This window comes from Oncorhynchus nerka, linkage group LG28 (genome assembly GCF_034236695.1).
Source record: "Oncorhynchus nerka isolate Pitt River linkage group LG28, Oner_Uvic_2.0, whole genome shotgun sequence".
NCBI lineage: Eukaryota > Metazoa > Chordata > Actinopteri > Salmoniformes > Salmonidae > Oncorhynchus > Oncorhynchus nerka.
In genome coordinates this window covers 48,580,159-48,598,555 of record NC_088423.1, presented here as the reverse complement: position 1 = coordinate 48,598,555, position 18,397 = coordinate 48,580,159, and the positions used below count along the sequence as shown (strand labels likewise).

The 18,397-nt window shown below is 43.2% G+C and overlaps 1 protein-coding gene across 2 annotated transcripts in view; it reads right to left on the bottom strand.

Annotated features, from left to right (window-relative positions):
* LOC115113343 (inositol polyphosphate-5-phosphatase A-like) overlaps positions 1 to 18,397 on the bottom strand; it is a 187,592-nt gene that overhangs the window by 72,256 nt on the left and 96,939 nt on the right. For both annotated transcript variants that reach the window (XM_029640877.2, XM_029640878.2), the window contains exon 5: positions 1,522 to 1,585. In XM_029640877.2, coding sequence (XP_029496737.1) covers positions 1,522 to 1,585 — 64 coding nt within the window. The remainder of the gene's footprint in view (positions 1 to 1,521; positions 1,586 to 18,397) is intronic.

The following is an 18,397-nucleotide window of genomic DNA, read 5'->3' as shown; positions in this document are numbered from 1 at the left end:
TTCTCCACGCCTACCCTGTCTAAGATCAGGTTGCGTGTTGTACTTCCACGGAGGCCTTAGACGATCCGTTGTTGAGGCGATCCAAATAGCACCGGGATGGGCAACTTTGATGGGTGTGGGGGGGGGGGCACAAAACTGAACTCATCATGAGGGGCAGCAGTGGCTCGCGGGTCTGTGTACCCACATCCATACCCAAACACGCAGCCAGAGCAGGCACCAGACTTTTGGGGGCCCTACGTTACATTTTGTTGGGGCAATTTGCTGTGGAAATTGCACCTTGTGTATTCTGTATATTCTAACAACAGGAAGTTCAGATATATATATATATATATATAAAAAAATATAAAAAAGTTTTGTGGGAGATTGATCCGCGGGCCTAAAAAACGGGGGGCACCCCCAATCCATGAAACAGCGTGATGCCGTGACCTATACTCATAAGATCAGTGTCAGAGATCTTGAACTAAATGAAGGTTCCTAGAACTAAAGGGTCTTTCTCTCGGATCAAAGGGGAGTATGTTTTACATGGCGCTATGCCCTTCAGTTACACAAAGTTACAAACATTCAAAAGGCGGAAAATATCTCAGAGGTCAAAACGGTTTGGCATGGCAAAGATCTGACACTGATCCTATGAGTATGGGTCATGGCCTCTGCGTAAGTGCAAAACATAACCTGAACTGGGGTCAGAGCCTAAAAATGTCTTCCACAGTCACGTGACACCTGGAACCGTTTCCATGAAGAGTCTCAGAGTAGCAGGGCTGATCTAGGATCCGTTTGGACTAGATTATAATGAATGGACGGGGGGTACCTGATCAGCAATCCTACTCTGAGACGCTTAATGGATTAATATGGATCCTGGCAAATGTAGCATAGTTCTTTACCAAGGAAGCAGGTGAAACTATTGATGTAGGCTACAAAGTTAACATATTTATTCAGTCCAGTAACATCTTGTACAGGGTGAATGAACTCATTCTGGACATCCTAATCCCATGTAAGGGAAGCATGGTGTTTTCCGAGGGGGTTTGACGGGTGAAGGTGAGGATGTGTGCGCGCGTATATGCCTGCTGATGTGTGTGCGTGTGTGTATCCATGTCCGCATGCATGTGTGTGTCCTCTCGCCTTCCCCCTCGCCCCGTCCTTCACTGGGGGTGAGTGCATGGTGCTAATGCTGACTCTGGTGTAATGGGAACGACGTTGTGGCTCCACATCTATATCCCCTCTTTTAATTAGCCTGGCCGCCGGGCCCCTGGCCCTCTGACACCCCGGGCTGATGAGAGCGCCGTAACTGTCCAATAACCTCTGTACACAATTATCGTGGAGCCTGAAATCTCATGAATTAAATCCTAATATTAACAAGCATTACCATTCTATCGCTCACTTTACGTTATCTTCCCCAGTCAATGTCAACTGTACTGGTTTTGATGGAAGTGGTGATGGGCCGTGTGGGGTGTTATACGCAGGGGGGACTGTGAGAGAGCAGGAGTGGAGATTTCATTGGGGGAGGGGGGGGGGGGGGCGACTCACCTTTGAAATCAAACTGCTGGATGTTTTTCAATGATTCGTGAAGGAAGTAGCAACTTCCTAGTGCCTGGAAAAGAAAAAGAGAGAGATGTGAGATGTGGGAGAATTGTTCCCCCACTATTCAGTCAGAGGGGATTGGAAAATAACGAACCACAAAATGTTACTGCGCAATAGAAATAAGGATTGGTTCCAGGTAGTACGAAGCTCCATTCATTTGTAGAGTTTTGATGTGGAGAGCAACATGGTATAACACTAACCATCCCAGGCAACAGATCACGCCACTATTCCCCACAGCAGATATCGAATGAAAATCCCGTCAATGGAATATAATAAGTAGTGTGTTGTATACTATCAGTGTAGGGAACTATCAGCACAGTGCAGTGCATTCAATACAGAGTCCTCAGACCCTACACTTGGTACAAGTCCTCCTGATGTGAAGAATAAATCATTCCAGTTGATCAAAGGACACATTCAGATGGACTTTGGAACATCCAAAGACCTACTTCAATAGGATTAAAATCGTAATTTCTGAAAAGAACAATCAAAACACAAAAGCTTCCCCAGTCTGTAGACAACCCAAACAAACTCACTGAGGGGAAAAAAATACAATGCAGGGGATTTGATGCAGTTCACAGTCCACTACACCACGACATGCTTTCTCCGTGCTTTTTACTGTCCTCTTCACATCCATGCAGTAGAGGAAAAGACTGCTCTTGGTCCTCTGGGTCCTTGAGATAGTGAGCCCTCGGCCCTTGCTTGAGGGTTATTTAGTCATTGTTCCTGCTGCCCACAACCCTCCTTTCTCTTCCTACATTGCAGCACACAAAGCACAGAGAGGAAAAGAGAGGTTAGAAAGAGATATTAGGGAGAGAAGGAGAGAGGCTGAATGACAACACAAACGTGTGAGAGCGAGAGTGTGTGTGTGTGTGTCAGAGAGAGAGCGCAACAGAGGGAGAAACTCCCAAAATACTGCAGTAGACCAGTTAAGTCATGTGCAGGTAGAGGACTGGGTAGTGGTGGGACAAGGAAGGGCGCATGAGATGCAGAGAGAGAGAGGGAAAGAGAGAGGCATACGTCTCCCTAGAGGGGAGAAGACGGACACCAGCGGGAGAGAGAGAGCGAGGATAGTCCGATTTTGTGCCGTTGTCCTTTGAGGCGCGGAGCAGACGCCCTCTCTGGCAGGGGGGGAGAGTTTGGGGGCTCGCCAGGCCGGCCCTGCATTATTTATGAGCGCCGGGACATCTTGAGATTAAACATAGGCTGATTTGTCAAAAGCACAAACATGAGGTCCTGCCCATCTCGTTGACACGGAGGTTCATCCAACGGAAAACACTGTCGCACATTTAACTGACGAGAACAGTGGCTGGTGACCCAGGCCCACCGCTGCTCCTTCCATCTTCCTCCCTCCTTTTTCTGAAGGACAGAAAAGTGAGGGATGGAGGAAAAGCGGGTGGACTCGAGGTCAACTTTCTCCACAGCAGCAGGACGACTTCCATGACGGGCCCCGTTTATTTATCTTCGCTTTTCTTTGTTATTTTTCACCTCAAACGCCACAGAGTGAGAGAGAGAGAGAGAGAGAGAGAGAGAGGGGGGAGGGGGGGGCATGAGGGGGAGAAAATGATACTTCTGTTATTGTTTTTGTTGTTGCTGTTGCTTATTTTTTATTTGGTATCGATCCAGAATGAATAGTAATAAATAGGCTCGGGCGATATACCGTATGTTTTATTACATTTTAGGGGTGTTGGCGTCACCCCCGTCACTGCTTACAACTATAACTTAAGTATAACTATAAGAAATCAAAGATGTGTCAAATCAATTATATCCAGCTAACGAGTCCAGCTATGCGTTTGGTTTCCTAGCTTGCTAACTGTGGCTAGATGTCCAGATCAAGCTTCTTGCTCACAGCAGAGAAATTCAATCCCCTCCTGGAGGAAGATCCCTGTACCTAAATTGTTTCGTGCGTCAACATATACAGTGGGGGGGGAAAGTATTTAGTCAGCCACCAATTGTGCAAGTTCTCCCACTTAAAAAAGATGAGAGAGGCCTGTAATTTTCATCATAGGTACACTTCAACTATGATGGACAAAATGAGAAAAAAAATCCAGAAAATCACATTGTAGGATTTTTTATGAATTTATTTGCAAATTATGGTGGAAAATAAGTATTTGGTCAATAACAAAAGTTTATCTCACTACTTTGTTATATACCCTTTGGTGGCAATGACAGAGGTCAAACGTTTTCTGTAAGTCTTACAAGGTATTCATACACTGTTGCTGCTATTTTGGCCCATTCCTCCATGCAGATCTCCTCTAGAGCAGTGATGTTTTGGGGCTGTTGCTGGGCAACACAGACTTTCAACTCCCTCCAAAGATTTTCTATGGGGTTGAGATCTGGAGACTGGCTAGGCCACTCCAGGACCTTGAAATGCTTCTTACGAAGCCACTCCTTTGTTGCCCGGGCGGTGTGTTTGGGATCATTGTCATGCTGAAAGACCCAGCCACGTTTCATCTTCAATGCCCTTGCTGATGGAAGGGGGTTTTCACTCAAAATCTCACGATACATGGCCCCATTCATTCTTTCCTTTACACGGATCAGTCATCCTGGTCCCTTTGGGGAAAAACAGCCCCAAAGCATGATGTTTCCACCCCCATGCTTCACAGTAGGTATAGTGTTCTTTGGATGCAACTCAGCATTCTTTGTCCTCCAAACACAACGAGTTGAGTTTTTACCAAAAAGTTATATTTTGGTTTCATCTGACCATATGACATTCTCCCAATCTTCTTCTGGATCATCCAAATGCTCTCTAGCAAACTTCAGACGGGCCTGGACATGTACTGGCTTAAGCAGGGGGACACGTCTGGCACTGCAGGATTTGAGTCCCTGGCGGCGTAGTGTGTTACTGATGGTAGGCTTTGTTACTTTGGTCCCAGCTCTCTGCAGGTCATTCACTAGGGCCCCCCGTGTGGTTCTGGGATTTTTGCTCACCGTTCTTGTGATCATTTTGACCCCACGGGGTGAGATCTTGCATGGACCCCCAGATCGAGGGAGATTATCAGTGGTCTTGTATGTCCTCCATTTCCTAATAATTGCTCCCACAGTTGATTTCTTCAAACCAAGCTGCTTACCTATTGCAGATTCAGTCTTCCCAGCCTGGTGCAGGTCTACAATTTTGTTTCTGGTGTCCTTTGACAGCTCTTTGGTCTTGGCCATTGTGGAGTTTGGAGTGTGACTGTTTGAGGTTGTGGAAAGGTGTCTTTTCTACTGATAACAAGTTCAAACAGGTGCCATTAATACAGGTAACAAGTGGAGGACAGAGGAGCCTCTTAAAGAAGAAGTTACAGGTCTGTGAGAGCCAGAAATCTTGCTTGTTTGTAGGTGACCAAATACTTATTTTCCACCATAATTTGCAAATAAATTCATAGAAAAATCCTACAATGTGATTTTCTGGATTTTTTTTCTCATTTTGTGAAGTGCCTATGATGAAAATTACAGGCCTCTCTCATCTTTTTAAGAGGGAGAACATGCACAATTGGTGGCTGACTAAATACTTTTTTGCCCCACTGTACATATATTTTTGAAATAGCGGCCCTTGTGTGCACATGAGGTAATAGTGTATATCCCGGTATGGTACAGAAACGGTATGACCTGGATTCCACACCACCCTAGTAATTAAGCTAAAACAGAAAAAGACTAGTCTAAAATATATGACTTCCACTCAATTAAACTCAGTAAAATTCTTACCATTTCTAAACCACCCGATTTATGTTCAAATACGCAAACATTATAACATTATGTAGTCTAGCCTATCGTCAACAGAGAATCAAAATGGAATCGAAAAAGGACTGGATTTGCTTGTTTACTGCACAGGTATGGGCCTACGCAACATAATAACTCATAGGCCAACTAGTTGCAGCCATGGGTTGCTGCACGCTCATAAATGCTCAGTGGACATCGATTACTCCACAAAACTCAGCGAATGCGACCGTCCAAAATAGAATTGATACGATGACTTTAAACAAATCGCAATGAATCAAACTTCAAATAAATGATAAACAATTGTGCCTAAGTGGCTATCTGTGTAATCACGAAAAATCTACTTAACCTCTAGCCTAATAAATATTTATTTGGCATCAGGGTTCAAAACACCGACAGGCTGGTTTAATGCTCCCCCCAGCCTCAGGCACTCTTCATGAAGAACCTATTATTAGTGGGCTGCAATTAATCCATTTGTCTCTGGACATGACAGGCTGAAAATATTAATTAGAGACTGACTGCGCCGACAGGATATGCTTATCTTTTACCAGTGGCTTTACAATGGCCTGTGTCAAGCGTACGTTTGTCACGTCCCACTTCATTGATTAGCTGCCAGATTCACTTGAAATAATTAAAAGTATATTTTACATATTTATAAACCCCACTGTCACGACCGCTACTTAATTTTCTATTAGTAAAATGTACTCTAAGTGTGACTGGCCAGGGCCAGGGGGAGCTCAGAGAAAAGAGTAATCGCCATAATTGTAGACAGAAAGACAATGACCGCTCCATAAAAGGCAGGTTTTATTGCCCAAACTGGAAATGCTCTCTCTTACCGGGAGTCGTATAGGCCACACCGCTGTGACTAGATAAGCACACTTACACAACGGAAGCGGTATCGGTGTGTGTGTGTGTATGTGTGTGCAGGGACATAATCAGGGTTTTAGTGAGGTCGAAGCTTATTTACTGCATTTCTATTCAATTAAAAAACATGTATATACTAATTTGAAGAACAGCAAAAATGAACAAAAATGACCCCAGCCATTATCACCTTGGCGGTTTTAGGTTAATTCACCTCAGTCAATATACAAACACATGGCCCATTAAGACTCCAGTGGGCGATTGAGATGAGACGAACAACCATCGATATAAATGAAAACATATGACATTTTATTATTTGTATTTGGATTACATTTAAATGTAGGCCTATAGGGAAGATAGGACATGTGGAAATGTTCATATTGAAACATACCTTTTTTCTAAGTTCCTAATGTGTTTGATAAGATTAGTGCTGACTTTCTCAGGGGACCGCACATGGGGCCCAACCACAAGTTTGGGAACCACTGTACTAGCCTCTCTCTCTGCTTTCGTTCATTCTCTCTCTCCTCTGCTTCCTCCTGCATACATTGCAGCCTACCTCAGACAGTGATGTGGCGCACAGCGGTGAGGCTATCTCAGTAGCCTCCTCTCTGTAAAGCAAAGTTATGAGAATTTAGTAGTGAATGTTTTGCTATCCTTTTGAATATCCCTTTGAGCATGGTGAAGTTATTCTACTTTGGATGGTGTATCAATACACCCAGTCACTACAAAGAAACAGGTGTCCTTCCTAATCCAGTTGCCGGAAAGGAAGGAAACCACTCAGGGATTTCACAATGAGGACAATGGTGACTTTAAAACAGTTACAGAGTTTATTGGCTGTGATAGGAGAAACTGAGGATGGATAACATTGAAGTTACTCCACAATACTAACCTAATTGACAGAGTGAAAAGGAAAACCTGTACAGAATAAAATATCTCCAAAATATATATCCTATTTGCAACAAGGCACAAAAGTAATACTGTAAAAAATGTGGCAAAGCAATTAACTTTTTGTCCTGAATACAAAGTGTTATGTTTGGGGCAAATCCAATACAACACATTACTGAGTACCACTCTCCATATTTCCAAGCATAGTGGTGGCTGCATAATGTTTATGGGTGTGATTGCAATCATTAAGGACTGGGGAGTATTTCAGAATATTCAAAAAAAGAGAATGCCAAGCTGTCATCAAGGCAAAGGGTGATTTGTTTAACACTTTTTTTGGTTACTACATGATTCCATATGTGTTATTTCATAGTTTTGATGTCGACACTATTATTCTACAATGTAGAAAATAGTTTTTAAAAATCAAGAGAAACCCTGGAATGAGTTGGTGTGTAATATATATATATATATATATATATATATATATATATACATACACACACACACACACACACACACACACACACACACACACACACACACACACACACACACACACACACACACACACACAACCAGTTAAAGCAGAATTACTTTCCCTTTGTTCCTCAACTGTAGTGTATGATGCACAATTTTCAAATCTCGGAGTCTCTACTTTTATCCAATGTAAAAAATTTGCTACATAAGACTACATGGAGCCGGTCGGTCACATATGTAGTCACGGCCCTGTGTGTATGACAGAGAGAAAGAGAGCGAGAGCGCAGTACACAGACAGTTGACATTTCCAAAAACCCCAGTAGATAAGGGCTGGAGAGTTGAGAGATCCAGAAGCCTGCATAGTCTGTTTCACTGAGTGCTATATCGATACTGTGCTGCAGAAATTAGTTATTGTAGATGAAAAGTAGTACGGAATCAGTGACCTCTAATGGATTTTCTGCATTTAATGTGAAAAATGAGCCATAAAGCAAACATAAAAGTAATCATTTTTCTCCATTCCGCCCTGAGGAGCACAGTCTGTCCCAAGAGAGTAGCCTCAACACACTCCCGTGTCACCAGTGTCACTGTGCACTTCTGGGGGGCAAATACCATACTATCCTCAAGCCACCAGCGATGCAATGCACTGAATATCCTGAGGAGCATTTTGAGACAGTGACAGAGAGAGAGAGACACACACACACACACAACTATTTCAGGAGCCCGTTATGAAGTAAGACAGATAAGGAGAGTTCCAAACAGGGACAGCATGGATAGTGCTCACTACCATCAGAGGGACAGTTCAAATGGGACCAGTGTTATCTATGGCTGTGGATGGTTGTAGTGTACCTGCTCTGGGAGCTAAGGATGGCTTATCTCCATGGGGTTTCTATTACATTTGATTTTCCCTCTCGGTCCAGGCAGGGCCAAATGAAATGTGCAAATGGGCTATTCAGCTCCTGAATCCAGTCTCCTCGCAAATAAATCCCTGGAGTCCCCTCATCTGTCAAGTCACATGAATACACACACACTCACATCATATACAGTTGAAGTCGGAAGTTTACATACACCTTAGCCAAATACATTTAAACTCAGTTTTTCACAACTCCTGACATTTAATCCTAGTAACAATTCCCTGTCTTATGTCAGTTAGGATCACCACTTTATTTTAAGAATGAGACATGTCAGAATAATAGTAGAGAGAATGATTTATTTCAGACTTGATTTGTTTCATCACATCCCAGTGGGTCAGAAGTTTACATACACTCAAATTAGTATTTGGTAGCATTGCCTTTAAATTGTTTAGCCTGGGTCAAACATTTTGGGTAGGCTTCCACAAGCTTCCCACAATAAGTTGGGTGAATTTTGGCCCATTCCTCCTGATAAGAGTTGGTGTAACTGAGTGAGGTTTGTAGGCCTCCTTGCTCGCACACACTTTCTCAGTTCTGCCCACAAATGTTCTATAGGATTGAGGTCAGGGCTTTGTGATGGCCACTTCAATACCTTGAATTTGTTGTCCTTAAACCATTTTGTCACAACTTTGGAAGAACGCGTCTCCTTCCTGAGCGGTTTGACGGCTGCGTGGTCCCATGGTGTTTATATTTGCTTACTGTTGTTTGTACAGATGTACGTGGTACCTTCAGGCGTTTGGAAATTGCTCCCAAGGATGAACCAGACTTGAAGGTCTACAATTTATTTTTCTGAGGTCTTGGCTGATTTCTTTTGATTTCCCCATGATGTCAAGAAAAGAGGCACTGAGTTTGAAGGGAGGCCTTGAAATACATCCGCAGGTACATCTCCAATTGACTCAAATGATGTCAATTAGCCTATCAGAAGCTTCTAAAGCCATGACATAATTTTTGGAATTTTCCAAGCTGTTTAGAGGCATAGTCAACTTAGTGTATGTAAACCTCTGACGCACTGGAATTGTGATACAGTGAATTATAAGTGAAATAATCTGTCTGTAAACAATTGTTGGAAAAATGACTTGTCATGCACAAAGTAGATGTCCTAACCAACTTGCCAAAACAATATTTTGTTAACAAGAAATTTGTGGAGTGGTTGAAAAACGAGTTTTAATGACTCCAACCTAAGTGTATGTAAACTTCTGACTTCAACTGTAGCTTCCGCACATACATGTGCACGCACAACGACAACACGTACACATGAATAGAGTCTTTAGATGTAAAAGGTCTTTGAGATATGCTGTCATGATGGAATGGTGTTGCCATGCATCAAAAGCACAGGCAAGCCACAGTCGCTCATACACTAGGTGCCCGAACATGGATACTGACTAATCTAATGGGTACACAATTCCCTCATTGGTTGCCATGCAGACAGTCTTCAACCAACCTCACACTACATTATCCAACACCCCAAAGACACTGTAAATTAAACAAGATTGCACCACAACGATAGTTACTCAATGCATCATGTCTATAATGAAGACTTAGTGTCGCATTTTTACACGTAAGTCCTACTTTGAACAAGCAATATATTCTATGGCGTTACTTCAACGGTTATCCCGACCAGACAGGGCGCAATGAGAGAGCTAGACCACTTGATATTCAAGGACCAGGCTTACTTGTGCGCCTTGTGTGGAGGGGAAGCTCTGCACAAATCTCCAATACTGCACAAACAAGCTGTTTGTCATCCTCTGCAATGAAAACACCCCGGGCAGGAGAAAGCGTCAATAGAGAAGGCTTGCTTTTCAGCAGAGAAATACAGATCGAGACCGCTTTAGTACTTTTACCCCCTCTCCCCACCCGGCGCTGCCATACGTGTTTGCGAAGCACCACTCACAGTCCAATTGATTGAGTATTCAGAGTATTGAGCCACAGTGTCTATTATTCATCGTCTGGTGGAAGGCCCGACTGGATACACAGACAAAACTCTCATTAAAAGTTATTCTGTCACTTCCTCTTACTTGAAAAACAGGCTGAATGTTTAGCCATCGATCAAGGAGCCCTTGTCAATGGGGGGGGGGCGTTTAGAAGACGGTGGTGCCGTAGGTATTGGGCACTGAGCTGGCCACCCCACATAGCCTGGTTCCTCTCTAGGTTTCTTCCTAGGTTCTGGCCTTTCTAGGGGAGTTTTTCCTAGCCACCGTGCTTCTACACCTGCATTGCTTGCTGTTTGGGGTTTTAGGCTGGGTTTCTGTACAGCACTTTGAGATATCAGCTGATGTACGAAGGGCTATATAAATACATTTGATTTGATTTGGTCACTTCTGGAAAGCAGAAAGCAGCTCCTGCTCATTATTCTAAGATCCAACCCGGAAATTGGAGTGACATGCACAGATGATTGATCTCCAAATCCACTGATTTTATTTTCTTTTGAAGAAAATATTCTGGATGGGTCTAAACAAGGACGTAATTGGGCCAAACCCACAGCAGCGGCCTGACCTGCCAACAATCAGGCCCCGATCCCAAGGTTGGCTGCCTCCCTAGGAAATATTGTGCATTCATTTCATTTAGTCTCCCCTCCAACATCCAATGGTTGAAGTTAATTCAATTGCTTGTCCATTGTGTTCATCCACTTCCAAAGTTAATGATATTGTGCCTGGGAATTAAAGAGCATTTTATAAAACGCAAGGGATGGGAGCTGGCAGGCACTACATTGGCCAGTTGAACCTTGTCAGTCCTCGGGCTGGTGGACCCTCTAATTAGCGCTGAAATGGATGCTTCCATCTGCCAATTTCCTGCCACGCTCATCAGTCGTAGCAGTCGCTCCCCTAACCTGCCCGCCGGGGGGCTCTAAAGCAATAAAACCATCACGGCAATGACGTTCAACAAAAAACAAGAAACCAGAATATGTTGTCTCTACCTAATATGATTCAGACTTTAAAAAGAGGCCTTCTAATGCCTTGGGATTTTGCTCTGTATAATATCACTGGTTTCTTGGGTTTCTTCGGGTGATATAGATTGAAGAGTTGAATAACCTCATTAAAAAGGTTCGATATAGAGTACATGATAGCAGGTTCCATTTTCAAAGGAGGTTCTTTTAATACATTTTAATTCGGCGAAATGAAGAAGAATTCACAGGGAGCTAAAGATATACCTGAAACGTGACACACTATCTTCATTTGATGTCGCAGATCATTAGGAAATGCAAACTTCTAGTGTATTCAAGGTTAAAAAGGCTTCTAAAAGTGTTTCATTTCAACTTAAAACGTCAGACTTGATTTACCCTAACGAAAAATCTCTCAACTCCTACAATAATGTCCATTAATCATAATCCACATAATAATTCACATTACCGCTTGCTGCAGGTTTATTTTCCCTGCTGTGAGAAAATGTTCAAATTAAGATAGTACATCCGTAGCTATTTTAATGAATTGACATTTTCTATGAAACCCCTTGCTGTATCCTTGAACCCAAGGCATACCAAAAGGTATTCAAGGTACCTATAACACAAATATCAATTAGAATATTAGATCTCCAAATTGCACTCAATAAATTGGTTTTAGAAGAAGCCCAATTTTCAGTGCAGGAGCAGAAGCCCGTTAAAAAAGGAACGAATGATTCATGTTTGTATATTCCAACTGCATATTTGCTAATACTGTGCTGCAACTTCAGCACATTTTAACGAGGGTATAAAATCAGGACATCAAAGCAAATGAAAATGACACCTGTGGTGCCTGTTCTGCCGCTGACCTGCTTAATGGCTGGGGACTGTGCAAGCCAAGCTCGACAGCAGCTGGAAACATTTGGCTGAGCTACTTTATTAAAAATTTTAAAAGAACGACATAATCAAGTTCTAAACTGCTATGCTACGGTGCAAATCCCTTTAGTCTTACAATTGCAGTTCTTGTTTTGTATTGTAGCATCTAAATACACAAAGCATGTGTAAGTGATCAAGCTGGGATGAGTGATTCACCTCAAATTTAAAAAGGGCTGGCTAAGAACGTGTAGCGCCGGGGCAATGTGGCTTGTTTTGGAGTGGGGCCGTGAACAGCCTGTAACGGTGCAGTACTTTTCGCATCATACTGTTTTGGATTCAAATGTTGGGAACTAAACTTCATGTTGAGGATATGCGGGGCCTTTAAAATGATTTTACCTGGCCATGAAGTAGCAGAGTGCGCTATAAAAAGGTTTGCTAAGGCCAGACAACTCCTTAGCAGCTGTACCGCTCGCTAGAATGTGAACACTACATCATTCATGACACGACAGAGCAGAGTATATACTAATTAAGAAGATCGCATAACCTATATAGCTATATGACAACAGGATGCAACACTAATTTGGTGACAAACTGAATAGCATAGTAACTCAGACAACATGGCATGGCTTCGAGGAAATTGCTCGATATCTGTTGCCCAGACGAGGTCAAAGTCCTAGTTTCTAACTGCAGCAGACAGACATCTGTACGGCGACATGAAAGGACGTCTTTCTCCGAAATCTAATCTTCCTTTGAAACCTATCTTCAAATAAACCGGTGATTTAAAAAGGCCAGTGTGGTGAATAACCACTTTCTTTAAGTAAATATGCGGTTAAGGGGCTAACGAGATTATATATATATTTTTTAAGATACGCAGATGATGAATATTATCTGCATTATTAGATTGGCCTAAAAAAAGGTTGAACAATGGAGGCATCCATTAGTAATTAATATGACATTACCTCCTCCTCTCTTGCGTTCGAACCCATGCATGGCTGCCAAGGCCATTATTCAATAGTTATGGAAGCTGGGGATAAAATGCCTTTAATATACTTCTTCTCATTAATGTAAATCATATTTTGCTATGGATGTCCAATAATCAAAAATAATATTTCAACTTGTAATTTTTTCTCATCAGAAAGTAGTCCCATTAGGGGGGGGTTATACGCTCATGCAAATGCAAGGTCTTTGAGCCTATTGATTTTCCCTCAGCTTTGGGAGAAGGCCGCTAATGTTGTCATGGACTGTTCATCAATCTAGATTGTTATCTGATTTAATATCTAGCCTATTCCTATTGGTTCATTTGTGTTATTCCTAATTGGATTAGGATCATACAGGCAGAGAAGGGAACAAATCTAATTTTAAGTGTGTTCAACAGAGGGAGGAAGTTTGCAATGACTTAGCTAGCTATGTTGCACTTGCACTTTTTAACAATATGTAGGTTAATTCACGTCCACATCACCATGGCAGAGCAACCACTGACAGTGGCAGCTCTCCATGTCAATAAATTATCAGTGACGTGATGGCAGGTCAGTCAGTCAGCACGGGGCCATAGGCAGCAACTTTGATTTTTTTCCCTGTCCCATGCTGCCAGTGGCTACAGGATGTGGCCTTGCATTGACGAAGTGGCCTCCTTGGCTGTCCAATGAGATACAGCTTTACTGCCAGGGCCCACAATTAAATATATTAGTTTGGAGCATCTTTGCAGAATCCGTCAGTCCGCTCCGAGAGGGATTGATCAGAATGTACTCCATATCTCTGCATCAACAACCTGTCCTACTCCTTCCATACGGACACAACTCTTCATAAACCATTCATATGGTGGTTGAGGGTGACACGTCAAAGGGACAATTCGTGGACTTTAATATGGCGGCCGTGTGTGTCAACTCCTTGGACATGAGGTCTTGTCCCTCTCCGAGCCGGGACAGCCGAGGGGCACAAAAACGTTGGAGGACAGGTTCCAGTTTTGAGGGCAGAGACAAAAATTATTTCTCAGGGTAAAAAAAATAAGCAGCTTTCTCCTTGGTACTGGCAGAGGCGTTCTCAGAGCACAAACAGTGAGCAAAGGACCGTGAAGCTTTAGAGGACCCAGCAAAACACACGCAGTCGGTTGGCTCGGCTAACACCCGGGTCTGGTCCTTCTTTGTGGCCTCTTTGTCTTTATGTAAAAAACCAATGCTTGCCGATGATGTGTTATGTAAAATTCCCGGGGCTTTATTTAAATGGTTGGATATCCTCCATGCTAGCTTAGTTATACTCCAGTGCATCGACCCAAGAGCACATGGCTGCAGCATGAAAAGCCAAATGTAAATGGGAGCCTCGGCCTCTCCGATAACAGAAATTATGGCATGCTTTAATAATAATAAATATAAAACCGGAACAGAGTGTGGGGGACTTTTCAGATGTCCTTTCTTATGCGTACAATCGCCGCATCAATCAGACCCTTTACTAGCCCCCTTAAAAGGAAGCATTGAGATGTAAGTGAGCTGAGGACCAGTGCTCCTGTAAATACAACACCCAGGGAAAATAGGATTTTTGGGCCCACGTAAGCCTGTAAGCTGTCTCCTGGGCCCTCTGTGTGCTCCTTTCAAAGCTCGCCAAATGACAGAGAAGCACTGTATATCATTAGGTCATGTGAGAAGAGTAGAGGGCCGGGGGGAAAAAAAGAGGCTCTGTTCAGTAAGATCAGAATGTCCTTAGAACTACTCAAAATCAACAAGCCATGTTTCAAATCATCTGGATATAAATGTGCGTTGATTGGACTCGTTCTAAAGATTCCCGCATTTCCTCGTCATTTGGCCCGAAAGCTCGTCCAAGTCACAAACATACTAAACAAAACGCTCCTGTAATTGTGCGCGTGATATATTCGTTAAAGCCACGGTTCACACAGAGTTCCACAGATATATCTTCCACAGAGGAACACGTGAGGCATACAGCTGAGGGTTCCAGGACACGAGGAAACCCTCAATCTCAGGGCCCAACGGGATGGCTTTGAAAGGTGTTCCCCGCAAAAAGCGTAGAAGTGCAATTAGGCCGTTAAAATGAAGGAGGTTGAATCTGTTTAAAAGAGCATTTACATCCAATCTAATTAGCCAGCTCTTTAATGAGTTAGTAATTAGCGGAGGAGTGCCTCACACACAGGATGCCTTTGTGGGCTTGAACGTGTACAGCAGCCCTGCTGACTGGGGAAGACTGAGATTAAACCCCACTTGGGAGAAAATGACTTACAGAAATATGGTTACGGTTACTTTATGCCTTTATAAAAAGACAAATTCTGTGTCCTCGAGGGGTTCAAATCAAGTTTTACATCGTTATAGCCAGATTATTCATTTCAACCAATTCCCGACCGCATGTAAAAATCCCTACTTTGCCCAGGCAGACCTATTTGATGCGAATCACACGGTCTGGCATGGTGAACATCCAATATCTTCCCCGATGTTTGGTGTTCGACAAAAACAAAACTGACAATGGATCATAAAGCAGCGGCATCCGCCCTCCTCGGAAGCCAATAGCAGCTCTCATCAGGGAGCTCCAGAGGTCCCATGGTAGGGCTACCGCTGTTCATTTCTACCCAGCGCCGCCCCTCTTCTGCAGGGATGCGCTCTGCCTCTGACCCCCAGCACCTTGGAGACTATATTCATTTTCCTGACAAAAATCAATTGGAGAAGGTTGGGAACGGGGAAGAAAAGGCTCATTATTGGACCGGCAGAAGGAGAAGTAAACCCAACCCCTCTTTTATGGACCATAAAAATATATATCAAAATAATAATCACATTTTATTTGTCACATACTTCATAGACAACAGGTGTAGACTAACAGTAAAAAAAATGCTCACTTACTTTTCCAACAATGCAGAGTTAAAGATTTAAATAAATAGTGACAGTGAATAACGAATAAAAAAGAATGAGTCAAAAATAACAGGGCTATAGAATATATAGGGAGTAGAAAATAACATGGCTATATACAGGGAGTACCAGTACCGAGTCGATGTGCAGGGGTACGAGGTAATGGAGGTAGCTATGTACTGTACAAATTGGTCGAAGTGACTAGCAGCAGCATATGTGATGAGTGTGTAAGTATGTGTGAGTGTGTGCGCATAGAGTCTGTGCAAGAGAGTTGGTGCAAAGATAAGGTTCAATGCAGGTCGTCCGGGTGGTCATTTGATAAGCTACTGAGCAGTCTTCTTTAGAAGTCTTATGGCCTGGGGGTAGATGTTGTTCAGGGTCCTGTTGGTTCCGCTTGCAATGTGGTAAGCAAGAAAAACAGTCTGTGGCTTGGGTGGCTGGAGTCGTACAATTTTTGGGGGCCTTCCTCCTTTGACACCGCCTGGTATAGAGGTCCAGGATGGAAGGGAGCTCGGCCTCAGTGAAGTACTGGGGCTGTACGCAGTACCCTCTGTAGCGCCTTGCGGTCGAATACCGAGCATTTGCCATACCAGCCAGTCAATATGATGCAGCCAGTCAATATGCTCTTGATGGTGCATCTAAATCACTTTGAGGATCTGAGGGACCATGCCAATAGGGGACAAAGGGATTTTTCATTTTCCTGAACACCCAATAAGAGCCATTCCAAATTGATTATCCTATGTATGTTTCAATACGGTTAGAAAATGAAGGGCTAAAACCATTTAGGGTGAGTCATCTTCTGACAATCACAAGGGGCAAAGCATATGAGGCTGATCTTGTTTTTAAAAGATAGTATTGAAGTGTCGAGATGGGGGGGGGCATACGACTGCACATTTCAAGCATGTGGATGTTTCAATTTGTTCAAATTGGTCTATTTATGCGCCACTACTACCACCGAAGCAGAGACACAAAACATTATCCAAAATCAGATTAGGAAACTGTGTGTGTGACAAGAATGAACCGATTCTATTTCAGTGTAGAGTAAAAGACATTGGGCCTAGGTACAATTGCGGCACAAATGCCAGATGTGATTTTATCAACCATAAACACACATCTGTGTCACAACAAAGCCAGGAAGACCACGCCATTAAAATAAAATAAAATAGATCTATAATTGTCAGAGAGGAGAGCGAGGTACACACCTACAGTATATAACCAGTAGAGGAGGCAACAAAGAGGACAAAAAAACAGTAGAAAGAGACTGCACCACCAAGAAGGACTACGGAAGTAAGAGGACTGGACTGCTATATGCAGAGAGGGAGTAGGGGAGGGAGTGAGGGAGAGCGCAGTCGGTTTTTTTGTGTTTAAAATATGCCGCACAATACCTGCTAATTCTTTTAAGTGCCTCTGTGGTGAGAGAGGTGCCTCTGTGGTGCATGCGGTGTGTGAGGTGGTGTGGCGGTTTGGTTATTGGTTGATGTAAATGGACGGCTGTGTGACTAAACAATCCAAGAGCATAAGAATAAGGTGATTGGATGACAGTGTGGAGTAGAAGGCCTAAGCTGGGCCACCCCAGGCCTTGCCAAGTCCATTATGTGTATTGGAGACATCCATGGGGATCCAGCATGGGGAGATTTGCCAGGCAGGGGTAAAAGGTGTTACACAACAAGTGCCTCATCGCTGGAATGGCTTCCACCCCACAACATCTAGGTGTTGGTAATGCAATGAGCAGAGAGCCTGGGACCTTCACAACCTTTTTCAATCTGCTTTGGTGCTTTTGGACTGTGTTAAGAACCTACGCTGGCTCAAGGACGTTTTGACTTTGCTGCTGCCCCCCTCCCCAGTTCAATTAATTGTAAATAAACCTAAAACAAAACAGAATGTTCACGCGCAGTCACACATGAATATTATTCAGTTCAAGATTGTGTTTCGCATGCACACAAATGTTAAGATAATAGTTGTTTTACAAAACATACATCGACAGCTTTATTGGAGCAAGACTACACATATCGAGCCTGTGGGGGATCAGCTTCTGAGATCGCTGTTGCAATATATCAGCCCTTCTTGATATATTTACAGACAACTATGGTTTAATTCCTGTCAGATCTATAGGTTTAAGTGCTACCTTGACCTAAAATGCACTTGTGTGTGGAGAGATTGTTTGAGTCGTTTCTTCAGAGACAGGTGTCAATACGGTAAGTTCCACAGCTATAATTACGCCAAAATAGGCCGGTTTAGAAGAGAAACCTTTTTCTGTCCTGGAGAGAAATTGCTTGGATTTGAAGTAACGATTTCTCTCTGATATTAACCAGCTGTACGTGACACATGGCTGGAGAGCCCAGATCAATTCCACCAGGGAAGTGTCCTGTTTTCCGACAGGGCTGATGAGTGAGGATGAGAGGGGG